Below are 25,825 nucleotides of genomic sequence, written 5' to 3' on the forward strand. Positions count from 1 at the left end.
CACATTTTGCTCCATAGGGGCGCTTTCAGGCCAAAGTTGACACTCACCTCTGCTTGTTTCCACACAAAATAACAAAGGGAGAAAGGTGTCACTGCGGAATATTTATTGAAATAAATATGCAATGGATACATTTTTATATTAGGTCACATAAATACTAAATTTCAAGGCAGTTTCTTTTTTCCACAAAATCAATCAAAAGATTCAGTTTGCCTCCAATTCTCTTATTTGTATCAAATGACAAACTTTTCCTGTGGGGACCGATCATGTTCCAATGAATAATTATTATTATAATATAGTGTTACAACTTAAGGTTTCCTGCATTAACCAAGGGTCACATCTACTGCTAAGAGTACTCATTCATATAGAATATGGTCAACATTTAATATTTACAGGCTCAAAAGGTAGGAGTGAATAAAGCTTAGGTCGTACTGTGAAAAGATATCTTGATATATAAAATTTTCGGATTTAGACAAATATTTAGCAGAATTAAAGAGTAAAACCAACCTCTATTAGCTTTTAAAAGACTAAACATGACGTGATGCCACTTGCTACTCTAGTTCGAGTCATGCTAGTTCGTTAACACTCATTCAAACAGCGGTTTAAATGTCATTCTGTACAAGGAAATCATTTATACACAATCGTATATATTTAAGGTCTTGCCAAAGTCTGCTTCCGGATTACCAGAGCTGCGTTGTAGCAAAGTTGCGTGGCTGCATAATATGAAACTGTTAAACAGCAAGTTGGTGGAAGTCCATCACTTTGAAATCTCACATGAATGCGTGAGATGGCTCATAAAAGTAGAAAGTGAACATCTTGGCCAGACTTTAGCAGTCCTGTTAAGTGCTGGAGGAGGAATGCACATATCGATACACATATATGTTGTAAAATATATCAAAACAAAGACGTACAGGACTTTACTCGGTGACAAGTACAGGTGCACCGCATGGAGCTCACGATGGCTTGTCGCCTTCTTTCTTCAGACGGCTGTTGGAGGACGGATGTAAATAAAAAAAAAAACAAAAACAAAACATTATTTACTGCATTCACTGGCTTTAACACAGTGAAACACCTCACCTGTAATAATCTTCCTGGCTGGGCAGTGGGCCTCCATGCAGGTGATGCCCATGCAGCCACTGCTGCTCCATGGCCATCCTCTGCAGCTCTGCAGACTGAGCATGCATGGCCTGGAGCTGGTGTGCGGCTGACATCTGAGGAATCGGACCCTGCAGCTCCCGAGGGTACGCAGCACCTATGAAGAGCACAAATAAGCGTTCTAAGGTAAGGATGGACATAATGATTGATGAATTGATTGAAAAAATGTGCGAAATGAAAGCAATTGAGGCAAAGCCGAGTGCACTGCAGCAGAGTCGCTGTTGACATTGCAGTCTAAAAAATGACATATCAGAAACATCAGCTGAGGAATGGACTTGAAAACAATTCAGTTTAAGCTCTTTCGCTCAGTCTTTCGGCCAATCGTGCTCTGATCAGTTTGGTACCCTCCTTTGGCACGATGGGAAGAGGTGGGCCAAGGCACGGAACAATGGCATGCACATGCGCAATATAGCCAAGTCACTGTGCCAAGTGACTGTAATGCAGGTGCATCCAAAGTGCGGCCATGGGGCAGATTGTTTTTTTATTGTCCCTCTGCCTATTTAAAATAGAGATGCACGTTATATATTTTTTTCCCCCAACAGATACCGATAACTTTCTTGCTTTGCAAGACCAATATCATACCGACCACCGTTAACTTTTTTTTACATCTAATTTAAAAAATTTAGATTTAACTGTAGTTTGTACGCACCTGGAGGTAAGAAGGACTCAAACAAATTAGGATTTGACCAACTGTACCTGTTGATTTGTCCTAATCAAATATCATGACATTACTTGAGGAGTGAGGAGCCATCTGGCGTGTCCAGGCAAGGTGCACACGCTGAGCAGCCAGAGTGACGCCACAGAGATCTCTGGCAAACCTTTTGCACTTTTCAAACACCGCGGCACAACATGCCCCAGGTGTGGTAGCGATGTGGTGCTTCAGGTGGCTGATCAGGTTTTGTTGTGTGGGTTATTTTCCCGTCATCATGGAGCATTTGGTCCAACTACTACATGAAATGTCTCTGAAACAGTTAATGTTTGTTTACAAGTGAGCTCAGGGCAAGTTGCGACAGGCTATTCACGTCACAGGCAGGAGCATTTTTTTATATTATCGGTTATCAGAGCTATTTTTAATGATACAAAACATTTTACAATAGAATTAAACAACAAGGCTCAAAATAATCCAAAAGTCAAAACCCACACCACGTTCGCTATCCTGCGACTTTATTGGTCCGTGTGTCTTTTAATAAATATGGTCGCTTTCCTCGCAAGTTAATGACAGCTGCCACCTCGCACAATAGAAATAATCAGAATGACTTGAAATAAGACTGGAAATAATCCACAAAGTCAGTGAAACTGCAGTAAAACAGTAGTGGCACAAGCGAATGTGCCGTAACAATAAATGCTTAGTGTGAGCACAGGCCAGCGGGGGCCAGGTGAGGGCCAAGTGCAGCACGGTATGAATGGCCTAGTGTGAGTACGCCCTAAAATTCCTGTAACGTACCAAACAAAGGGTGACGCAGCATCTCATGGTCATGTGGAAGATCAGTGAGCAAAGAGTTTGGGATGGGGCCTCCAGGAAAAGGGAAACGGGCCAGACGTGGTCCAGGTGCCAACGGGTCCACCAGAGGATGAGGACTTGAACCTGTGCGAAGAAACATGAGATGTAGGCCACCTGATGAATGACTTATCAATAATAAATAACCTCACCTTGACCGAGGGGGTCTTGTTGGTGGAGGTGGAGGTGAGAGTGGATATGCGAGTGTTGGTGGTGATGCGGTGTCACATTGAGCATTTGGAGCCTGGCGGCGGGGTCGGGGGCCACGGAGGCCATCCTCTCGGCGTGGAGCCTCTCCGCGGTCAGACGCTCTGCGTAGCTCAGCTCTGGACGCAGCTGAGTCCCGGCCAGCACCATCCTCTCTCGCTCCAGATGGTTGAGGCCGGGATGAAAGGGCGCAAAGTGATGAGGAGGTCCAGGTATGTGGGGCAGAGCCAGAGCCCCGTGCCTGGCGAAGTGCTCCATGGGGTTGGCTGATGGGTGTAAGCTTTCCAGGTCAGGAGGCTTGACCTCAAAGCCAGGCTTCATCCTCTCGCGGAGCTCCCTCTCACGGAGGTTCCTCAGCTCGCGCTCTCTCAAGCTGGGCTCGGCGCTGTACAGGCCGGGCATGTGGTAGGCCAGCAAGGGGTCCCCGGGACTCAGAGACACATAGAACGGGTGGTTGCGGTTGGTGGGCGACATGACATGCGGTCGGGCGTATTCACTCAGCGTGCGTAGAGCAGGAGTATCAGGGCCGATGTAGGGGGGCACGGCGGCGACGGTGGTGGGCGGCTGCTCAAACACGGGGCGTCCATGAGCGGCCATCTGAACCTCACTCATGCGGCTGTCATGGGAGGAACTGGATGCTCTCTGTAAATAAAGAGTTTGTAAGATAACGCCCTCATTGCTTGTGTGACAGCTTTTAAAAGTTCGTTATTATTTTTTAAGATGAAAAATCCGTCTTAAAGCTTTTCATGACATCATGAAGGAAAAAACGCCTTCCCCATGGACATGATACCACCTATGACCCGCTCCTGGCTTGATGATCCTGCCCCGTGTGTACACCCACCACCTCATGGAGGACAGCTTTGCACGTGTTTTAAAGGCTTCGCTACACATCTTAAAATAAAGTCTGGAGTCAGTCAGTCAGCTATAAATGTGGAAGCTGTTGTTTTTGTTCAGTGAATAGGCTAACATAGTGTGTTAAATGTTGCTGTCAAAATACAACTGTAATGTTTGCACTGTAGCTCACACTTTAGCACTCAAGCACTTTGTCTTCCCAATGTCATGGTTTTGTCAAGTGCACACAATATTATGCCTATTGTTTATCTGTGTGATTAGTGTTTTCCTTTCCCCCCCCCCATTCTTTTTTCTCTTCTTTTATGTCACGTTATTGTTGTTGTACTTAACATCAACCGGCCCTCAGGGACTGAAGATGGAAATTAGCCACTGACTATAATCTTCCATATTTACATGAAAATGTTGATGAATATGCACTGTCTTCAGATTGCTTAAATAAATAAATCTACAAATCTACATAGCTATGCTAGTGTGCTAATGTTTGCGTCCTCCTGTCCCACTCCTTAATGTTGTTGTATGTGATATATGGCATCTATTACGTTGGACAAGTGTAGCGTTACAGTGTATGTGTGAAAAGTGGATTAAGTGCACAATAGCGTCTCACTCTGTCAGAGACACCTCTGAGCTAAAACAGTTGAAAAATACTATGATCAGTGACCTTTACAAAAGACTCTCACTTACTGCGTTTCTGTCTGCCTCCCTCTCTCGCTCGCGCTCCTTCTCCCTTTCACGTTCCTGCCGAACGCTAAGTTCTGCCTCTCTCCGGGACTTCTCTATGGCCTCCTCCCTTTTCTTGGCCAGCTTGGAGGAGGAGAGAGGCGTGAAGAAAAGGTCGGTCCGAGCGCAGGAGTTATAGCCGCGATCCAGATGCTTGATGAACCTGAAATGAACGGGAGGAGTGCATTTAATTTGCCGTTGCTGCTTTGGCACTTTTGATGTACAATTCATGTGACACTTTATTATTAGGTACATCAACAGTATCTGTCATTGCATTCTACTGATCCCATACCATTAATGGCTCAAAATAGATGAGTGTGCATACATTCTTCTATTGTATTCTTCTGTTGGAGCTCATTAGATTGTGCAGGTGTATTTGATGTTGTATTGAGAGGATACTGTATATGCAAGCTGCACATGGCGCTTTCGTGTTTGCACAATCTAGTCAAGAGCTTACTGCAAGTGTTTCACAAATATACTTTGCATTCAAAATAAGCAAACAATCATGTTTATCCTTGGTTCATCTACATTGTTTGTGCTGTATGAGACAAACTGGAGACGCACCGTGCCGACTGGCTGGCGTGGCTCGCCATGTTGATGACAGTAGGTTCAGGTGAAGGACTACGAGGTGGAGACTGTGGGCTCTCAGCTTCCTCGATCTCATCCAGCGGCTCCTCTTTGATCTGAACTTGTGACGCTCCCACTGTGGCGCTCGGCGACGGTCTGAGTGGAACAGGCGGGAAGGTGGAAGGCTGCAGACTCGGGACAGGGCCGACAGAGGACGAAGTGGCAGAGGCGAGGGGGTGCAAGGGCGTGCCGCATGAATGAGGGGTGCTTGTACTCTTTCCAGGGTGAGCCTGCACCTGAGAAATGACCGGAAGCTGGCCGGAAAGCGGCTGCACAGGCAGAGGCTGTGGCATGAGCTGGAGAGGAGGAGGGGGTGCGCCTGGAAGATGCTGGTTGGGCAGAGAGTTGAGGGGCTTGAGAGCAGGTGGAGGGGGAAGGTTGGAGGGCATCTGGGGGAAGGGTGGAGCAGACTGGTGTGGTGTCTGCTTGTGGGAGGGTGGAATCGGGGTGGTGGGAGGGGGCTTGATTTGGGGCTGCGACTCCCTAAAGAAGGGTGGAGGTCGCTGGGTGGGTGGCGGCTGCGAGGAGTTGAGAGCAGGTGGCACCTGAAAGGCAGAAGAAAGAGGAGAGTCCACTGCTGGCGGAAGAGGTGGTGCAGCGGAGAGAGAATGAGGGCTGGGTGCTGGGCGGCTGCCTGGGCCTAAATTGGCAGTGGACTCCCCGGGGGGTGCCTCAGTGGTGTCTGGAGATGGAGGGGATGGGCTAGGAGCAGGACCAGCAGAGGGGGTGCATTGCGGTGGAATAACAGCTGCACCTTGAGAAGGAGGCACCTGCGGGGGCGCTAGGTCAGCCTGGGCAGCCGGCTGGACAGCAGGCTCCGTCGGGACAGCGCTCGGTTGAGCAGACGAGTCAGAGTCGCTCTCGTTGCCCTGCTGAGGGCTGGGAATGCTGGGGGAGGAGCTGCGGTTGTCCTGATCAATGTCTTTGGTGTCACTGCTGCCGTCGTCCTGAGCGCTGCGGCTTTCTGAGGAGCTCTCCTCCTCTACCTCGGCCTCCAACTCCGAGCGAGAGTCCTGCGGATCCTGGGGGCAGCGCAAAATTGATGAGTGACATCGCGACACAGCTCTTGCACCTACTAGTTCAAGATAACACACCTGCTTTTGCCGCCCATTTCTCACCTGCGTCTTTGGCCTTTTAGGTTTGACTTTTTCAGGCTCGTCAGGCTCCTGAGGAGGACTCTCCCTAACCCTTTTCATCGTCTTTGGTGTGGCTGCCTCCTCTTTCACTTTCTGGAGAGAAAGCGGAATATTGAGTCATCTATCAATGTCAGAAGTTGAACGTTTGGAAGAATCAGAAAGAAGAAGATACACGTCTATTATTTTGCGATAACCCTGAAGAGATGTTCAAGCCATTTTGTCTGTTGAATTAATATATGTGACATTTACCAGAGGCTATTCAGTTTAAAACATTTTACAATGGTCATTTTGGTCTGTTTTCCCTAAATCAGCCTAAAATGGCAACGTTACACAAAAAAAACATTGTTCCTCACGACTCTGCCTGTCAAGATAATCAATTGACTTGATTGACATGATTGTAAAAACTAAAAGGGATCATTTGCCTGCCTTGATATGTTGACATGTGCGTGCGTGTTTGTTTTCCTCCTCTCTACCAAATAGGCTGGATGACAAGAGGGTTCATTCTGTGCATCGGTCTCAATACCTGGGTGTGTTGGTTCTATAGCGGAATGAATGGAGTGAGTGAACCCTCCTGTCAGTCATTCAGTCTCTTTGTCCCAGTGGGGAGAAGCGGGGCGCTAGCAAGTGTGCACTTGCTGGCTGTGTGTGTCGTGTGCGGCACCATCGAAAACTTTCTTGGTGCCTGTTGTGTATAAAACACCATCTGATGTCATTTTGCAACATGAAAACGTTTGTGACAAAGACAATAATAAAATGGTGGAACGTGCATTTTAGCTGCCGTGATTCCGGAAGTATAACACCTCAATGTGCACCAAACTGCTTCCAAAACATGTACTTCAACAAAACGTTACACCTCATTAAACATAAACAGCGTATTCCACACACAATGTTGCTAAAAGTGAAGCAAGGAAGTGTATATGCAAATGAGCTGACATCTGCATTGACACACTATGTGAACTTCAGAGTATTTGCGGGTTATTTATCATTTTTTTGGTAAATATTCAGACAATAACAAAAGTGACACTGATTCAAAATCAGAAATATGGCGTAGTGTCCATGATACGCGTTAGGTTTCGTTTTCTCTGCTTTTTCTAATCAATACACTTTGGGGAACTATTGTTTTACATCATGTTTCCGCAGAAGGTTAAGTGTCTTACTCTTACTCTGAAGTGTGCTAACTAACAATAAATTGAAGAACAATTAAATTGCATTGAAGTGCTATTTTGTTTACAGAGACTTGCTATTCCATTTTATTTATTGTTTTTATTGTTGTGTTTTTTATTGAAGTATTTTTTCAGTTAAATTTTTTACTGTTTTTGGTAATGATTGTGATTTTTATTTAAGTGCAATTTTTGCTAAAAGACAGAGTCCATTTGATTTTAATTTTGTTTAATTGTCATTTGTTTAATTTAGTTTATTTAAAAGCTCTTCACATTCCAATTACAATGCTAAATAGTCTTGGGAAATTCAACTTTATTGCTTTTGATACGGTGTACTCGCATTATTATGCCATATATTATCATTACATTAATGAAAAGATCCTCTCAACATAATGTTTGACATGAATATCATGTCAGCAATAATTTCTTATCGTAACAGGCCTACTCGCGACAAAAAAATGTTCTGTTGAAAACCCATTCAAAATGTCATTTGTCTAAATCAGTGTGTTCAAATGTGTGACTGGTAGGTGTTGTCTGCCTTGGTTTGGTAGTGCAAAGGGGGGTTGAAATTCTTTTCGACTGTCCCGCAAGCATTATATCCCACCCTCTTCCTTCTTTAATATTGCAAGCCACCCCCTATGTAACACACACACACGTGCATTAGCTATGTTGGTGTTTACCTTGTTAGTCTTCTTGGTGGAGTCATTCTTACTGTCTGCGGTGGAACTTCTCGTTCCACTCTGTGAATTTTGGCTGCTGGCCTGCTGATCCTCTCTGGTGGGGGAGCCCGTGAGCCTCCTGTGGCCGCTTCTTAAGGATGACAACTGCTGTATGTGCAAGACAAAGCGTTTCTCTCAGGGTTTTACTGTTAAAACACTAACATGTAAATGTTGACTAATAGTGACAGAGGTTTGAGTGGCATGCTCACAGGTGCTCTGCTTCGCCGCGTCCTCATGCCGTGTTTACTGTTCCCCTCCTCTTCCTCCTTGACAGGCTTAAACATGAAGGACGCTCCTGAGGACTTGGGTGCTGCCGGCAGACAGCCGTGCTTGTTTTCGTACGTGCGGCAGGGTGTGCATAGCAATGGGTTATATCTTCCTCCTTGGTGCCAATCCTTAGAACCTGTTTATGGCCAAAACAGCCTTAGGAGGTTGTAAATGTAATTAACAACCACCACACTGCTCCCAAATACAAGTCATACGCACGTGTTGTACCGCAGTGGCTGCAGCTCTTTACTTCCTGCTCGCTATCTTCGCTGTCGAGCTCCTCTTCGCTGGCTGAACTTGCATCAACTGCAGAAGAAAATGAAGACTTATGAGCCCAAGTCCACAAGCTTTGAATGAGAGATGGCGGCACACACAAGCTCACCTGAGTAATTTCGAGACGGGGCGCTCACGGGAGCTGCGGCAGAGCGGGTCTTCGCCTTGCGAGACGACGGCTGCCTGCGCTGCTGTCGGTAAGCTCGTGTTCCTGCGGCCTCTGGAGTTTTTTTCCAGTGGTAATAGAAGGTGATCAGCTCTCCCTGTTGGTACAGATGCTGCTTTTGAACTACAGTTTTTTGGTTTTTATGGTGTTTTCACGATGTAAAAGCGCTCACTTACGGTCTTTTTGCCTGGCAGGAAGTCTTTCCGAATCCGGAAAAAATTCTTTCCATACTGTCTGAGGCCTTTGATGAAGCGTTTCTGGAAAAAAATTATATCATCTGAAGTCAATTCTCCAATGCAGTTTGCTGTTTTACAAGGTACAGCATTAGCAGCATTGCTCCACCAACATTCAAACATGAGTGACAGTAATTAACCTACCACATCATCCTCAGACCAGCACTTCTCAATAAGCTTGGGCAGAGGCTTCTTTACCAGACGCTGCAGAGCTTTTGCGGCATCGTAATGACTCGCATGCAACTGGGAGGGGAAAAAAATAATTACTGAATTTGCAGTGCAGCTGAAATTCTTATTTGGGTACAAGCTGATGATGACAATGAACACAAGATGAGCTCTCTACCATGTTGAGAGCATTCAGGGTGGTGTCATCCCGAGACGCTGCCAAACATCCATCCTCTGTGGATCCTCCATCGCACATCCCCGCAAAGGCTGCCATGCTCCTAGAACAACAAATACAATAGACTCAGGGCGTAATCACACTAGGCCGTTCGTAACGTGCTGGACTTGGGTGTGATTCCCTGCTGGCCTGCGCTTACACGCCATGGCCGGTTTGGTTGTGACATCACTTCTATTCTGCTGTTTGACTGCGATGTCTCTGACTTTATGGACTATTTCTAGTCTTATATGAAGTCATTCTCATTATTTATTTTGCCCAAGACTAGCCCAAACATAAGTTGGCCCCTTTCAAAATACAGTTGAGCTCACGGGTGAGCTGGAGCCTATTCCAGTGAGAGGTCACCGATCAATCACAGAACAGTTATAGGCAAATGTTCACACTGCCCAGTTCGAATTTTTTGTTAAAATCCGATCTTTCATGTGTTGTTCACATTAACCAAAAAAATGCGACTTGACAATGTGAACGCAAAGCGTCCAGGAAGTATGCACGACGTCACACGCTTTGACGTGTCTTTACAGAAGTTGCTATGTAAGTAAACATGGCCTCAATTTGTGCTCTCCTTGGTGTGGTTGTAGAAATTTCAAGGATTTTGTGCAACGGGAGTCAACATTTTCTAAACCAGATGATTAAGATTAAGAAGAAAGAGGGCAAGACTTTTGGCTATGGCTTTGTGGAGAACTTACTGCGAGCGTGTGGGTGGATGAAGGCGGAGTACCCAGAATTATTTAATAGTAATTACGGCCTTTCAAAAACACATGTACTCTTGCCATGAGGTGCAACCAATTGATTAACCATGGGTGCACTCATACTAGGGGGGTATAAAAGTGGCTCCACCAAACCAGGCTTTGTGCTCAAGATGCAACTTGACAAAACCTAACATCTGCAATCAGACTTAATTGGTCCTGAGACGGTGGTTATCAACTTACTTTGTAAAGTCTGGTTTTCAACTTTGTGCTAAGTGCACGTTCACATAAAAGGGGGCACAATATAATAAAAATATATAATAACTTACTTATTTGAATCTTTGAAGTATGTCTTCTTATGTGTCATTGTGACCACTAGGTAGCAGTGTTGACGTGAGCACTCACGCAAGGGATGCGGTGACGTTTACTTCTGCTAATGTTGGCCTAATTATTAGTATTTCATATTGCATTTTATTATTTTATTTATTTATTTTATTTTATTTATGCTCATGTGAGCATATCTAACATATTCCCTCATCTTAAAATCTATCTTGCTTATAGATGGATAATATCATCAAGGAATGCTCTTTTTTTCCCTTATTTTTTTCCTCCATGTCCCCTCGGGAACCTCGTAGGTTCTCAATAAATGGTGACACCATCTCTGAATTAGTTCAACAGTGAAACAGTGGCACTTTCATAGCCCATTTTAAGATGAAAACCTGGACATAACCTGGTCCTGGCCAGGTTATGAGTTTAGCCCAAGTTACCATGGCGATACAGCTGCTTTAAAAGAGAGCTACCTCCGCTAAACACGCATGTCCAAATTTCAACTCAACACAGCTCGCTAACCCACTAAACTCGCTTCGCAGAAAACCTCCTAGGCCCTTTGAACCATGCTGGGCTTGGACACCATGTTATAGACTAGGGGTCATCAACCCGTCGATCGCGATCCACCAGTCGATCTTTGGGACCTTGCCACTCAATCGCGAGAATATTAGAAAAAAAAAATATTATTACATCAGAGCCCTCCCCTCCCAGGGAGTGACCAACAGGCACACATTTTGGCCAGTGAACACGCCCGTACGCCTCACCGCCCTCCAGGGACGCAACCCGAAGCTGCAGCTAGGAGCCCAGCCACACACCGGCTCCCCTCGCCCCGCATCGTTCACAAGGGTGCAGAGGTTGAGCAACAGGGACAGAGAGAATGACAGAGTGCAACAATGTGCCTGCTCACACAACAGTAATTATTGCACATTAATGTGGTTCAAAATCTGCCTTTGCTACCTCAAAATTAAGGCAAATATAACTCCATAGATGTGCACCTCCAAAAAAAACGGCTCATCAGGACTGACTGCTGTGACGCAGCCGCTCTCCCCTCAACCACCATCGCTCGCCCACGGCACTGAGCCAACAAGCCAAAAAGAGTTGTAGTTTGCTAATAGAGCCGACGCCACAAGCCCAACACCGACGAAGATCCACAAAAGTTGGGGTGCCCAAAGTGCGGAGCAGAGGCCATCTGTGGACCATGGCTCATTTATGATTGCATCACTGCAGAAACAAAATTAAATAGAGCAAAAGGCACAATGAGATAAAGCTGAAATGTTGACGCCAAAAAACAATAACACAAAGCTTTATATTTAAAAACAAAGCTTTAAATATCTGAATATCTGTCACATTTTAATTCACTTTAAAAACCTTTCTACATAATATAAATATATATATATATATTTATTTATTTATTCATTTTTTTTTCTTTTTCTAGGCATATATACCCTGGGGGGGCGGGGGGTAGATCTTTCGCAGGTTCACGGCCGAAACCAGAGATCATGGGCTCAAGAAGGCTGGTGACCACTGTTATAGACTATTAGTATTGTAATGGGACACGTGCAGGGTCGGATGTAGTGCCCAAAGCCAAAAAAGAAAAAAAATCAATACAGTCTCCAACCCTGCCATGACTAAAAATAAATCAATGACTTGTAAATTTTTTTATGAACACACAAGCCAAGGCACTCACTTAAGACTGGCAAAGTTGCGAATCAATCAATACGAGTGTCAGCGACACTGACCTGGCCGCTCTCAGGTACATGAGAAGGTCGCAGTCATTGACACCAGGCGTCCACATCAGCTCCTCGCTGTCCGTCTGAGTGTGGGAAGCGGGCACGGGGCGAGGCTGCAGCTCGGGAAGCTTTGCCTTGCACAGAACACAGAACCATTTGAAATATCTTGTCAAACCTGAGGCATGCACAGACTGATTTTTTCAACATTAGAAGCAAATACAATCCAAAAATAGTGAGGGTTGTTGTTAATATCGCAACTAACAGTTATAAAAGACTAAGTATATATAATAAAATATTTACTCTACTGTATGTCACAAAAGTGAGTACACCCCTCACATGTCAGCAACCATATTTATTACAGTATACCTTTTCAAGGGAAAATACTACACAAATGAAACTTGTGCCGGCTCTGGGGAGGTGTGGTTCCAAGCAGAACATGGTCTAGTCCCTTAGGAAACTGGGCTGCATGGAGGGCAACATAAGGAGCCCAAACACGCCTCCAAGATATATAATCATGGCTGACTGTGTCGACAATGTGTTGACTCATTTTCAGTGCATAGTAAATCCATACTGCTGTACAAGCTGCACACAGACTACTCTAAAGTATATTCACGTATACTTTCTATAGTATTAATTCAGTGAAATTGTGAATGCTTGCTGAAATGAGGAGTCTCACTTTTGTGAGGCACTGTATAGTAAAAAAGAAGCAGTTAGTGCATGTAGAATTTAATTTTGTGTTCATCAACAATAGCAGGGTGTGTACCTGGTGACTTGGCCCCACTCTTATCTCGCCTTGAGTGCTGTTCAAGCTCCTACAATAAATGTAAAAACGTATGACAATAATTCAATTTGCTTTGCAGTGATAAATGATCAGTGTCAGAGTGGTTAAGAACAAGTAGAAATCAAGGCAACCTTGATGGGCTGTGAATTACCAGGCGATTAAACACGCGCGCGCGCACACACACACACACGCGCGCGCGCACGCACGCTCGCTTGCACGAGGCAACTCAGCTGATTATCTCTGCTTCATCTCCTCAGTGATCTCATTAACACCCCGCTCCGCCCACCCGTCAAAGTGTCATCCAATCAAAGCCTGCGGCCCGCCATGTTTCCTGACATTAAGCCAGTGAAATACGACGCCAGCGGACGCGAAGGCCTGTCAATCAATCACACGGCTTTAATTATTGCAGTCCCCATTACAGGATCAGTGCGTGCTTTGAAACAGTCTGACAGAACTCAAAAATACTCCTATGCGTAATCGATGGTGCTCATCCACGTTCGCATGCACTTGACATGTCAGATGTGCGTGCGGTTGTGGCGACCCACCAATATGTAAATACACTCCGACTACAAATGGCGTTTTAGTCGTTAAACATGTCTGCAAACCAAAACGCCACACTATGTATATTTTTTCATATATATGCGCGCTGTTGCCGTCATTTGTGCCTCGTTAAAACATGAAAACAATCGTGCTACCTAGCTAGCCTGCTAACAAGATCGGTGACATTAGCTCGCTATTTGGCTAGCTTGTTAGCCACAACTTCGTGACCACTGACACGCTCCGTGCACAGTGGCGCCTCGCCGACACAACATGGCCATCAATTGCACGCAAAAAGGGGCGAAAAACAACGAAGCGATTACCTCCGAGGGCTGAACAGGTCGTCCATGTCGAGGGATGTTCGGCTGTGGCTTGTTGACACTACGTAGCTCAGCGGGCGACACATACACACACGCACACACTAACTATGCCAATCCCATATTACATGGCTATTCAAAATGGAGGCGCTGTAGCGGAGGGAGTGTTTTTTTTACTCTCTCCAGTGCAATGACCTCAGCAGCCACAGTGCAGCCTTCAAACTTGTCAAGTATACACAAACTCAGTCCTAACAGCATACATCCTCGCATCGCCTTATACTGACAAGTAGTGAAGTGTTTTACGATGCATGAATATAATTATTATATAATGCATGCACGTAATATATACTGTATCGCATCAGTCTTAACCATAGACGTCACTAGATCTATTTCAGAGTGGCTTGAGCCCTTGTAAAAAGTTTGTAAACTCTCCTATTTATTATTGTATTTGATTTTTCTTCATGTAAGAAATTAGTTCAGCCATGCACTTAACACAAACCAGAAGGTGGGATGCTGGGAACAGATAATACAAATTTTTATTTAATTAAAATTACAACAAAGGTGGCCATTAGGACCCATATAGAACACTGTCTTGTCTAGTTACATCTACAGCATACCTGTACGCAGTAACCTCCTGTTCCGTGCAAAGTAAGCTTCAAAATAAACAATAAACAAATAATTCTCTGTTAAGCAAAGGTAAAGCTCCTGAAGCGGGCAGAGTATTTTTTATTTGAAGACGCGGACTTCATTAGCATATTTTTTCCCATATCAAATTGTATTGAACGTTAATGTAATATTTATGAGAGGAGGAAAATACAATATCGTAGTTGGCTATGTGTTTGTAGACCTAATTTGGTACTTTTGAATAAAAAGAAGATGAACATTTAGCAGAAAAAAAGGCAGGGAGTCTTTCAGGGAAGGAAAAAAGAGCCAGATAACAAGTTCTGATTAATGCTCTTCAAAGAATCAATTCATTGATGAACTCTGTGTTGGCGCCATGAGAAATTTCCGCGATATTTTCCTAGACACACCGCCTGGGGCTAAGATCCCATATCTTGCAATCCTAGTGATGTTTCCTGTTAATAATGAAAGCACAGTACATAACAAGTGACACTTAAGGCAGGGGTGTCCAAAATGAGGCTCAGGGGACATTACTATTATTTTTTTATTAGCTGTATTAAATGCAGCTAGAGGATTTTCACACAAAAAATGTCCCTTTAAAAACCACTGCAAGTGCCATTTGTCCACCAGATGACACTACGTTTTTCCCATTCGAAGCATGCAACAAATAATTTGCATCTTTTACTGTTTTCTGCAAGGGTGCCTTGCTACTGATAAGTGTGTATCTCAGTGTGTAAGTGTGTTTGGAACAGTGTATATGTAAAAAAATATATATATATGTGTGTTTGTATAGCGTATTCTTAACTGTAGAATTATGTAAATCTTTAAAGGGTTTAAATCTTTAAAGGCCCCCCAAAACAATGAATAAACAGTCTCAAATACTGTACATATTTCAGACTGAAGTCTTTTAAAAGAGTGACTTCTTTAAATATTTTTACTGCAGTTTTTGGGAAGCTGTAATTTGTTGTCCTGAGTGGGAGTATTTGGTTTAAATATGACACTAGGGGTGCAAGATAATTATCGGACCTATAATTATCGGGCCCATATCAGGGAATTGACGTCATACTGATAAATCTGATTTTAAAAAATAGGTCACATAACTGATAATTTAAAAAAAAACCCGCTCCAAAGAGGCCTGTGATTGGCTGTCAACCAGTCCAGGGTCTACCCTGCCTCTTGCCCAATGTCAGCTGGGATAGGCGCCAGCATACCCCGCGACTCTAATGATAATTAAGCAGCATGGACAATGGATGGTTGGGCTCCAGTGAGGCGAGACTACCCGTACTGTGCGAGTGGGAAAATCAAGCGCTCCTTTTTTTCTCCTGCCTGTGACGTTAACGGTCTGTTGTAACTTCCCCGGAGCTCACTTGTAAACAATCATTCACTTTAAAAGGAAGACATTTTGTGAGTTAGTTGTACCAGATGTTCCGCAGTGAGGGGAAAAAGCACACAAAAAAACCCTATCAGCCACCTAAAACACCAGCGTCGTGGCATTTGAAAAGTGCAAAAGGTTTGCCAGAGACCTCCGTGGCGTCACACCGGCAGCTCGGAGCGTGTGCCAGAATACAGGGCACCTTGCTGGGCCACGCCCGCTTTATACTCCAGTTCTCCTGACCTCTGTAGTGGCACACCAGCTGTTTGGAGCGTGTGTCTGAATACAGTGCACCTTGTTGGGCCACAGCAGGTGGCTCCCTCCGCTCTATACTCTGGTTGTCCTGATAGTAGTGATGTCATGATATTTGATTAGGACAAATCAACAGGTACAGTTAGTCAAATCCTAAATTGCTCCAGTCCTTCTTACCTCCAGGTGTGCGCAAGCTACAGTTAAATCAAAATTTTAAAAAAGTATATATAAAAAAAGTTATCGGTTCCATATCGGTCTTGAGAAACAGAAAGAAAAAAAAAAGTAAAAAAAAAAAAAAAAAGATATCGTGCATCTTTATTTGACACTGTAGAAAAATAACAATGCAAGCAAATCATTATCGCTGGCAATAATCATATAATGATAATGTTAATCAAATACTCATTGAAATGTATTTAATGTAAATTCTTGTAGAGTTTTTTTCCCCAATGAGGTTGAAATAATCACAAGACATGTTGCCACTGAGCAATTGTCTTTTATTGACTAGATCTCCAAAGCAGCCGCGCTTGTAATTAGAAGCTGTGAATAACTAATCATTGACTTCACATAAAAAAAAAACAACATCCAGCTTTATTTACAGATGCTTCTAGCTAGTCTTTATCGATTAGGCTGACGTGAGTTTAAGCGTCACTTGGAGTACATTTACTCTGCCAGGGGCTGCCTGAAGTTTTTCCCAGCAAAACAAGCCTCGTCTCCCAGCTCCTCTTCAATTCTGTATGACGAAAACGTAAAGTTAGTTTCGCACACAGCATTGCCCGCTTTGATTAAATTAAAATAAAACATCAATCTTGCCTGTAACACATTAAGTGAAGGACAGGAAGTGTTTGTTGTGTAACGCGTCTATACTCGGTAAACAAACAATGCAGTCCGGCCTTTTGCTAGCAGCAGTCATGGCTAGCGATACAGTCGTCCCTCATCGTCCCTACATCACGCTTCATGTGCATATTTAAGCCAATTGTACTGATTTTGAAGCATAAAAATGGCTAAATGCACTAAAATACAAATAGTATAAGCCATTAAGACCACCAACTTGTGACTGCAATATTCCACATTGGTCACGCGGTGTCAGTAATTGTTCAAAAGTCAACCCTGAACCCAAACCCCCGACGTCACTTCCTGTCCGCCCATTGATTCTGCTCCCCTACAAGATAAACTGTCTTTAATTTTCTCTGATTATATCTACCATTTTGGGTGATACCAATGTACAGGTGACTATATGGGTGTTATTGCCTGTCTAGATGGCTCTGATAATGTTAAAAACGTATTTAGAAGATTGTAAACAGGTTTTCTATGCCATAACTACAAAAATATTCCATTTATAAATAAGGAATCCTACTTCGCGGAAATTCACGTGGCCGGGTGTGGAACCTAAATGCGTTTTTTAACATTATTACAGCCCTGTAGACATGACATAACACCCATATAGTCACATTTACACTCCCTATTATTCACTGTTTGCACTACATTGCAACTGTTATGCGGCAGGGACTTGAGACGGCCGCTATCTTGCGAGCTAACAAGTTAGCGAGCCAACCAGTTAGCCTCAAATTTATTTCTTCTAAACTTAAGAAGCCAAAAACTTACCACTTCCACATGGAATGGGAGGACAATTTTTTTTGTCCATTGTATTATGTCGGCTATGCCATGGCTGACCTCATGACTTCATGCAGTGTTCAGGCGTTGTAATGTAAAACAATGTCTCCTCAATGTTTTGTGTCATTACTGCCGCCTAATGAACAGAATACTGCATATCGCTTGTACTTCAATATGTTTTGCCTGATAATAGACAATTCTACCAGTCTTGGTCAAGTCTACCATGAAAGAGTGATCCTTAATTAATGAATTTCTGAAAAAAAACGCGATATAGAGAGGGAGTGATCATCGAACTGCGATACTGCAAGGGACGACTGTAGTGCCAAGGAGAAGGCAGAGCTTGAAAACCCTCTTCTGTTGTTGAAGTCTCCTGTTTGGCCTTCTGGGTGAAATACATACAGTGGATAAGACGAAAGCAGTGTGCCGCCTTTGTTCAGTAAAGAAGGGAAATGGGACTACAAGATGGAATTCTTAAAGGGATAGTTTGAATTTTTTGACATGAATGACATGCCATTGCATGGCATCCCCATCAGCAGTGTTGTCAACATCAACAGTGACTTACCCCGCACTTGGTACCGTGAGTCCAGTTCTGGTTGGATTTCCGTGACGAGGAACGTAGTTCCACTTACTTGCTGGGTCATTTAAGTAAAAGAGTTTGGCTTCTCAAAACAATCCGAACTATCCCTTTAATGCAGCACTTCAGCCAATGAGGAACTTTGCTGCCGTGAGCTTCATGGCTGGTGAGGCACGGACTCCTCTGTAGTTTTACTTTAACCTCTTTGGGTTTAATTGGTTGTGAAAGGGACTCACCTGAGAATCTGATTGTATTTGGCCAGACGCTCCGAGCGACAAGGTGCCCCAGTCTTGATCTGAAAGTGTGGCACAAAAATGAGGTTATTATTTTTGTGTGGTGGCATTTGGTGCATGTTGAGCATATTCTACGCTGTATTCAGGTTACCTGTCCAGTGCACAGGCCAACCACCAAATCTGCAATGAAGGTGTCTTCTGTCTCTCCAGAACGATGGCTCACCATCACTCCCCAGCCGCTCTCCTGCGCCATCTTGCACCTGGAGGCCCAGGAACAAGATCACGTGTTGCTTCTATGGTCTAGGCAGCATGCAGTGTGTCTTCAGGAACAAACGAGAGGCGCACTCACGCTCGCAGCGATTCGGTAACGGTGCCGATCTGGTTGACTTTGAGCAGCAGACAGTTGCAGGCCTTCTCCTCCACAGCCTTGCAGATGCGAGCGGGGTTGGTCACGGTGAGGTCATCTCCGACCACCTGGATGTCGGTGGTGGCAGTGAAGTCGCTCCACGCCGCCCAGTCGTCCTGGTCGAAGGGGTCCTCGATGGACACCACTGTGCACCACAACACAATCTGAGAATGAGCTTAATATTTATTGCAATTTTTTGGTTTGAACCTGCCAGTTTGTTGAATATCTGTAACATTTAAGTGTTGCCGTATTGACAGGCTACAAGATGGTATTTTTGTTGTCAGATGTTGGATGGCAGATGCATACCACTTTAACACCGACCTGATAATAATTACAATGACCTAATGTGATAACATCATCAATTATCAATCATTTAGCGCGCTAATCCCTGGGAAAAAAGCTTGAAAAAGACAAGATTTACACATGCACATGTTGGTGTTTACGATCTAAACATTCCTGGTACTGGATGAATCTCTAAACTCACACTGTCTTATATTCGGGTCAAAGTGGTACTTTGGAATTTGTTTTGGTGAAAGTAACGCCAAAGTAAGGGTACTGCATTGCACTTCAGAGGCATTATTACCATTGTGACTAGGAAATTAACTACAGTAGGACTCATCATCATTAGATAAATGCAGGGGTGTCTAAACTTTTTCCACAGCAGGTCACATACTGAAAAATGATGCAAGGGCCACTTTGATATTTTGTAAAGCAACACATATACAGTACATATGCTAAGACGTTATATGTGTTTCAAGAAAAAACTGCATCTTACCTTTGTGATATACTGTAGCTGAAAAAGCCCATTATTAGTATCAACTGGTATTTGCTCTTCTTTTCCCCCATTACATTTTTTTTTCCAAATATTTCAACTTTCCTATTAAATAATATTTGTTCATTTTCTTCTCGTAATATTATGACTTTGTTTCCATATTATTATAACTTTTTTTTAACAATTTTCCAAAAATTACAACTTTATTTGGTTTTGTTTCTCATACCACAACTTTAAATAATGTATATTTTTTAAATATTTAAACTGTATGCTATTAAAATGACATTATTTTTCCTCATATTATGAATTTATTCCATAAAAGTGTGACTTGTTTTCTCTTTAGAATCTGACTTTTTCTCTTAATATTTAGATTTTTTTTTTTCCAACTATTTCGGCGTTCTTGTGAATTTTTTTTCTCGTATTTATAACTTTACTGCCAACAAACTTTTACAACAAATTTTCCAAAAATTGCAACTTTAATCATTGTTTTGTTTGATACTCATACTATTACCACATAAAAAAATAACATGTTTTTCTTTAATAGTTAAAATTTCTGCTGCTTAAATGATGTCATTTTTCTTCACAATATCACAACGTTATTCACGTAAAATTACAACTTTTTCTTGTTAGATTACTTTTTTCACTTAATATTTTCAATTAATTCTTGTAAAATTACTGCTTATTCTTAAATTTTTGCTGTTTTTTTTTAGTTGTCTTGTGAAATTATATTTTTAGAATATGCTGTGGGCCAAAAAAAAAAACAGCCGCACGCCCCCAGGCCGCACTTTGGACACACCTGTGATAAATGATAATAACCTTCCTTCAAATGTTTCTCTCGTGCGGTGATGAATAGGGTGTAAAGAAACAAAGTGTCAGTAGATGACCTGGATAATCCTTAACAAAGCTCTTGTAGAGCTCAGCCAGCTCCTCAGGAGCGATGTAGCGAGATGGATCGTCGGGAGACTTGAAGTCAAGGTCGTATTTTCCCTCCCTGCAGAATTCGGACGCAGCCACATCCATGCCGATCACCACCTCGTCTGTGTACCCCGCCTTGGCAATGGCCTCCTTGATCAGCTCCAGTGCTGCGGTGTCAAACATTCAACCATGACGAAACAGTAGACGCAAGTTGGAGTCAAGCCAAATTACCTTCCTGGTTCTCCAGGATGTTGGGGGCAAAGCCGCCTTCGTCGCCCACATTGGTGGCGTCCTGGCCGTACTTCTTCTTGATGACATTTTTCAGATTGTGGTAGACTTCGGCTCCGATGCGCATGGCCTCCCTGAAGGTGCTAGCGCCAACCGGAAGGATCATGAACTCCTGCATGGCAAGCTTGTTGCCGGCATGGGAGCCGCCGTTGATCACATTGAAGGCCTGATGGAGGCATGGAGGGATGCGGGCTGTATAGAGCAGCACATACAAATACTGTAGATATACCAGATTTCCTCATAATGGGGGCCTTTATTTACTCAACTGCAGAGTGCGCCAGGCATCTAAACATGTACATTTTAAATAGCATGTTGAAATACCAGCCTTTGAGCCCTAATTCTCCGTTCTACATGCAGCAATTTCAGCTTTACAGATGCCACGTCTGCTCTGTGTGTTGTGGTAAAAAGGTGTGGCAATTAATTAGGGCAAGGTGGAGGCCACTAAATGAGGAAATATAGTATGAGGCATTGTTAAAATGGAAGTTAAGTCTCACCGGCACAGGCAAGATGACTTTGGGGTTTCCTGCAAGGTCAGCGATGTGACGATACAGAGGGACCCCTTTCTCTGCGGCGCCGGCCTTGCAAACCGCCAGTGACACGCCCAGAATGGCGTTAGCACCAAACTTGGCTGTTGGACATAGACAAAACAAGATCATGAATTTGTTTTTTGTGGTGCAGAGGTGTCCCAAGTGCAGCCCGCAGCTCATTTTTTATTGGCCCCCGGCATATTCTAAAAATAAAATCTATTGATTATGAAATATATGCTATTAGTATGGCTGTCAAAGTTAACAACACTGTTGTTTTTGAGACGTGATTAACATGCGCAATGTGATTAATCATGATTAAATATTTCAATTGATTGACAGCCCTAGTATTTTGTGTCCAAAAAAGTTACGTCGAATGGACGTTAGTCATGTGACCCATTCGTGTTTACAACCAGACCCCTCCCTCCCCCGAACAGTGAGTGGTCACAGCAAAAACAATGGCCACCTACATTTGTTCTCTGTGCCGTCCATGTCGATCATCATCTGGTCGATTCTCTCTTGCTCGACCACAGACGCGTCCTGAAAAAGACGGCAGCGATTCATTGATCCGAGCGCAATAAAGTGCAGGAAAGCTTGTAACTGATTGATTAGTTTCCTACTTGGCCAACAAGTGCAGGTGCAATAGATGAGTTGATGTGCTCCACAGCCTGGGAGACTCCTGTAGCAACAAAGTTCACATGAATACCGCACATCTGCATACACGTTAGGATCATCCCATTGCAGTGATTTTTCTTTTTCTTAGGAAACTATTTGCCTAAATTTCCATCACATTTATCGGGGTAGGATTGAGAGACGTGTGCAGAACATTATCTTTCTTTTTCTCCATAGATATCTAGTTAGATGGTAGACGTTAGATGCACACCTGGCAGACATGGCATCTGTCAAGCTGAAGTTGGAGGAGTTTAAAGAGGAAGTGCAGCATGGAGCGTTCCCAGCAAAAACTACAAGCCACTTGAACACTGACCTGAAAGTCATTTCAATGACCTGGGAGTTACTTGGCGGAAATTCACTCATCACGGTCGAGTCTGGAACTAACCGAGAGATTCCGGTTATTGTCCATGAGTCCTTTCTAGCATGTCTTCCAAACCATGTTGACCACAACCCTGTGGGGTGTCCTTATTTTTTCACAATCATGTAAAACTAATAATCTAACAGAGCCATGAATGCAAATGCCCAAAATGGGCCCTATGGACAGCACGTGTTCTGCACGTAGGGAGGGGCGGTTCTGTTAACGTTGATTGTATTCTCATGTCCACACAAAGTAATAGTAATAGTAGTAGTAGTAGTAATAGTAACTAATGTGCAAATAACAAGTCCAGCTTGAAGAACAAGACAAACAAGAGACGGCGTGAATAAACTTTACACAAACCTTTGCCAAGATAGCGAGACTTGTCATTGTCCCGCAGTTCCAAGGCTTCATAGATGCCAGTGGATGCCCCGCTTGGCACAGCTGCCCTGAACAGGCCTGAGAGGACACCAAAGAAGACAGGAGCGATGACGTTTGTCTCAAAGGATAACTTACAGGCTTACCTTTAGCCGTGCACAGGTCAACCTCCACTGTGGGGTTCCCACGGGAGTCGAAGATCTCTCGAGCGTGAATTTTGACAATGGACATGGTGAAGCACTTAAAGAGGAGAAGGAGACACACTGTATCAGGGTTATGCCACTGGCGGCCCGGGGGCCAAACACGGCAAGGGATGACATAAGAACCGGCCCACAAGTTCCGTTCCAAACTTAGGAGCAGCAGATTTCTAAAAACACATCAGAGCCCCGTCATTGTCTTTGGCTAGCGGTTTTACACAGAGTGCTCCCGTCTATATAGAGAATCCTTGACTAGCATTCTTGTGGTACGTCCTTAAAAACTGCAGAGCGCTCTTGTTATATAGAGGATCTTTGACTTGCATTTCTGCAGAACATCCTTAAAAAATGCTGAGCGCTCTTGTCATATAGAGGATCTTTGACTAGCATTTTTGCACTGTCCTTAAAAACCGCACTGCAATTCTGTCACATAGAGGATCTTTGACTCATATATTGCAGTAGGTCTTTAAAAACAGCAGAGCGCTCCTGTCATCTAGAGGATGTTCAACTAGCATATTTGCAGTAGGTCTTTAAAAACAGCAGAGCGCTCCTGTCATCTAGAGGATGTTTGACTAGCATATTTGCAGTAGGTCTTTAAAAACAGCAGGGCCCTCCTGTCATAGAGGATCTTTAACTATTGTTTTTGCCGTTGGTCTTGGAAAACGCAATGCGCTTCTGTCACATAGAGAATCTTTGACTAGCATTTTTGTACTAGATCCTTAAAAACTGCAACATGCTCCTGTCACATAGAGGATCTTTGACTGGCATATTTCCAGTAGGTCATTAAAAACAGCAGCATTCTCCTGTAATCTTTGACTAGTCTTTTGGCAGTAGGTCTTTAAAAAGAGCATGGTCCTCCTGTCATAGAGGACCTTTGACTAGTGTTTTTGCAGAAGGTCCTTAAAAACCGCAGAGCGCACCTGTCATTTTGAGGATCTTTGAATTTTGTGTGTGTTTTCTTTATATGTACAGCAGAATAAAAATAACTATGCTACATTCAATTCTACTTCTTTCTATGGTAAAATATGTGTGACTCACCTCTCTTATTTACTCTCTCCTGCTTGAAGCTTGCGCACACAAATATCCTGACCCTGCTTGAAGCTTAGGAGTCCTAACGAGCACGCTGCTCCTCTCCTAATTGGATTACCTTTCCTCATCTGATTAGTCACATGACTCTTTCAATGCACAAGTGGCTGCATCTGTTTCGGCCCAAGCAAACTTACAATGTGTCTGAACAATAGATTTTACGTTTCCAAGCAATAACAAACCTATGGAGGGTGACGTCACAGTGCATGGTGGCTGGTTGAATACACTCACCAGCCGCAGTATTCAGTACGCGCTTGTCTTTAAATTACCTTTTCATTTAGACCGAAGTGCCATTTTAGTACATCTTTTGTTGGAGTTTTAGCTGATTTGTGTGTTGTAAGCCGCTGTGTCCAGCAGGGGGCAGCAACTTATTCCTTTCCTCAACATACGACGGAAGTGACGTTACAAACACGGAAGCGGCAACATCGAAAGCAGTTTGAATAAACGCACGGTGCTTCTTGTGTATCTCCTTATTACTGAAACTATTATCGTTTGATAAATTGTGTGGTGTGTTTTGCACACAATGTCTGGAATTCCTCCGGACACGTGGGAGCCTCCCACTGTTGCACTCGAGACAACGTATGTGTTTAACTCTTTTATGCTAACTGGTTAGCTTGCAGTAGTCTGGTGATATGCAGTGTATGTTGCTAGCTGTTATTGGTCATAATGATGTTTATTTACAAGCCTTATCGCTTAAAAAACTCACTTAACTGTCTAGTTTAGTGGCTAAAATACATGCATGTCCTGTTTTCACGGCAGGATGGGGACAATGGTATTGGAGCTCTACTGGAGACATGCACCCAAAACTTGCAAGAACTTTGCAGAGCTGGCTAGAAGAGGCTACTATAATAATACGAAGTTCCATAGGATAATACAGAACTTCATGGTGCAGGGCGGTGACCCAACAGGCACAGGTTAGTTTATCTCCATCTAAGTACCGTATATGTGAATTGTGCACAGAGCCCATTTCAATGCATGGATTTTTAATTATCCTCAGTAATTATAGCATCATGCAGTTTTATTGATCCCCGTTTTCCAGGTAGGGGTGGTGCCTCCATATATGGCAAGCAGTTTGAAGATGAGCTGCACCCAGAGCTCAAATTCACAGGTAAGTTGAGCTGAAACACCAAAACAAGCAATTGAAGACAACATGAAGCGCACCAGAGGTCAGTTCAACATTCTATTTATTTGTTAGGTGCTGGCATCATAGCTATGGCCAATGCAGGACCAGATTCCAATGGCAGCCAGTTCTTCCTCACTCTCAGACCCACTCAGTGGTTGGACGGAAAGCACAGCATCTTTGGAAGAGTGCATCAGGGCATGGGAGTGCTGAACCGGATCGGGTTGGTGGAAACCAGTGGTCAAGATCGGCCTGTGGATGATGTAAGGATCGTCTCAGCTACTGTGGCCAACTAAAGAAAATCTTTTTTTTTTTTAAACACACTTTTAAAAAAAATAAATACTTGTTAAATAATTCAGTGTTTCAGTCTTTTTTCATTCTATAACATGGTTGAAGAATGAACATGTCTTTGAACATTTACTTTGGAGGGCCGCACAAGCCCGCCACGTGCTAGCCAGAGGTACTCTGACTGCTATCCTGCTGTACCAGGATGAGTCCTTCGACCCACTGTCAAACCATATGCTGGTGTATGGTATGATTTAATTTATTATTTAACATGCATACAGGTTACATTGGAAATCTTCATGGTTCAACTCACGATTCCACATGTCCAAATAGGAGTAGAATAGGAAAGGAGTAATCCTAGCACCTCTGTTTCACATCAATTGCT

The 25,825-nt window shown here is 43.6% G+C and overlaps 3 protein-coding genes across 4 annotated transcripts; 1 reads left to right on the top strand and 2 right to left on the bottom strand.

Annotated features, from left to right (window-relative positions):
• Window positions 1-81: 81 nt before the first annotated feature.
• On the bottom strand, window positions 82-13,942 carry rereb (arginine-glutamic acid dipeptide (RE) repeats b). Of its 2 annotated transcripts, none has more exons than XM_054785418.1 (17): window positions 13,789-13,942; window positions 12,911-12,959; window positions 12,157-12,281; window positions 9,351-9,450; window positions 9,152-9,250; window positions 8,951-9,031; window positions 8,718-8,871; window positions 8,555-8,641; window positions 8,278-8,471; window positions 8,030-8,176; window positions 6,172-6,282; window positions 4,991-6,075; window positions 4,391-4,589; window positions 2,803-3,499; window positions 2,597-2,737; window positions 1,075-1,249; window positions 82-984 (listed from the first exon to the last, which is right to left on the bottom strand). In XM_054785418.1, exons 1-17 carry the CDS (start codon window positions 13,869-13,871, stop codon window positions 951-953), a joined length of 3,561 nt encoding a protein of 1,186 aa, XP_054641393.1. In that variant the 5' UTR covers window positions 13,872-13,942; the 3' UTR covers window positions 82-950. The 2 variants fall into 2 exon arrangements, with proteins under 2 accessions (XP_054641393.1, XP_054641392.1); XM_054785417.1 differs by having other exon boundaries at window positions 6,148-6,282.
• Window positions 13,943-16,500: 2,558 nt separating this feature from the next.
• Window positions 16,501-24,135, bottom strand: eno1b (enolase 1b, (alpha)). The gene is made up of 12 exons (XM_054784175.1): window positions 23,988-24,135; window positions 22,902-22,995; window positions 22,741-22,836; window positions 21,971-22,029; window positions 21,821-21,890; window positions 21,321-21,454; window positions 20,770-20,992; window positions 20,508-20,705; window positions 18,795-18,996; window positions 18,597-18,705; window positions 18,449-18,507; window positions 16,501-16,757 (listed from the first exon to the last, which is right to left on the bottom strand). The coding sequence occupies exons 2-12, from the start codon at window positions 22,984-22,986 to the stop codon at window positions 16,688-16,690; spliced, it is 1,305 nt and encodes a 434-aa protein (XP_054640150.1). The 5' UTR covers window positions 22,987-22,995; window positions 23,988-24,135; the 3' UTR covers window positions 16,501-16,687.
• A 308-nt stretch (window positions 24,136-24,443) lies between these two features.
• Window positions 24,444-25,510, top strand: ppil1 (peptidylprolyl isomerase (cyclophilin)-like 1). Its single transcript, XM_054784176.1, has 4 exons — window positions 24,444-24,614; window positions 24,795-24,949; window positions 25,075-25,143; window positions 25,231-25,510. Exons 1-4 carry the CDS (start codon window positions 24,559-24,561, stop codon window positions 25,449-25,451), a joined length of 501 nt encoding a protein of 166 aa, XP_054640151.1. The 5' UTR covers window positions 24,444-24,558; the 3' UTR covers window positions 25,452-25,510.
• The last annotated feature ends 315 nt before the right edge of the window (window positions 25,511-25,825 follow it).

Source organism: Dunckerocampus dactyliophorus, chromosome 8, assembly GCF_027744805.1.
Source record: "Dunckerocampus dactyliophorus isolate RoL2022-P2 chromosome 8, RoL_Ddac_1.1, whole genome shotgun sequence".
NCBI classification, from domain to species: domain Eukaryota; kingdom Metazoa; phylum Chordata; class Actinopteri; order Syngnathiformes; family Syngnathidae; genus Dunckerocampus; species Dunckerocampus dactyliophorus.

What these genes read in the sequence shown, in the direction of transcription:
- rereb (XM_054785417.1), bottom strand. Translation starts at nt 13,871, where the DNA reads ATGTGTCGCCCGCTGAGCTACGTAGTGTCAACAAGCCACAGCCGAACA. An exon ending in GACCTGTTCAGCCCTCGGAG is followed by an intron (nt 12,960 to 13,788) that starts GTAATCGCTTCG and finishes CATTTATTGTAG; the next exon opens with GAGCTTGAACAGCACTCAAG. An exon ending in GAAATGGGCGGCAAAAGCAG is followed by an intron (nt 6,076 to 6,147) that starts GTGTGTTATCTT and finishes CGCTGCCCCCAG; the next exon opens with GATCCGCAGGACTCTCGCTC.
- eno1b (XM_054784175.1), bottom strand. Translation starts at nt 22,986, where the DNA reads ATGTCCATTGTCAAAATTCACGCTCGAGAGATCTTCGACTCCCGTGGG. An exon ending in CACCTGCACTTGTTGGCCAA is followed by an intron (nt 21,891 to 21,970) that starts GTAGGAAACTAA and finishes CGTCTTTTTCAG; the next exon opens with GACGCGTCTGTGGTCGAGCA. An exon ending in CATCCTGGAGAACCAGGAAG is followed by an intron (nt 20,706 to 20,769) that starts GTAATTTGGCTT and finishes TTGACACCGCAG; the next exon opens with CACTGGAGCTGATCAAGGAG.
- ppil1 (XM_054784176.1), top strand. Translation starts at nt 24,559, where the DNA reads ATGTCTGGAATTCCTCCGGACACGTGGGAGCCTCCCACTGTTGCACTC. An exon ending in ACTGTTGCACTCGAGACAAC is followed by an intron (nt 24,615 to 24,794) that starts GTATGTGTTTAA and finishes TTTTCACGGCAG; the next exon opens with GATGGGGACAATGGTATTGG. An exon ending in CGGTGACCCAACAGGCACAG is followed by an intron (nt 24,950 to 25,074) that starts GTTAGTTTATCT and finishes CCCGTTTTCCAG; the next exon opens with GTAGGGGTGGTGCCTCCATA.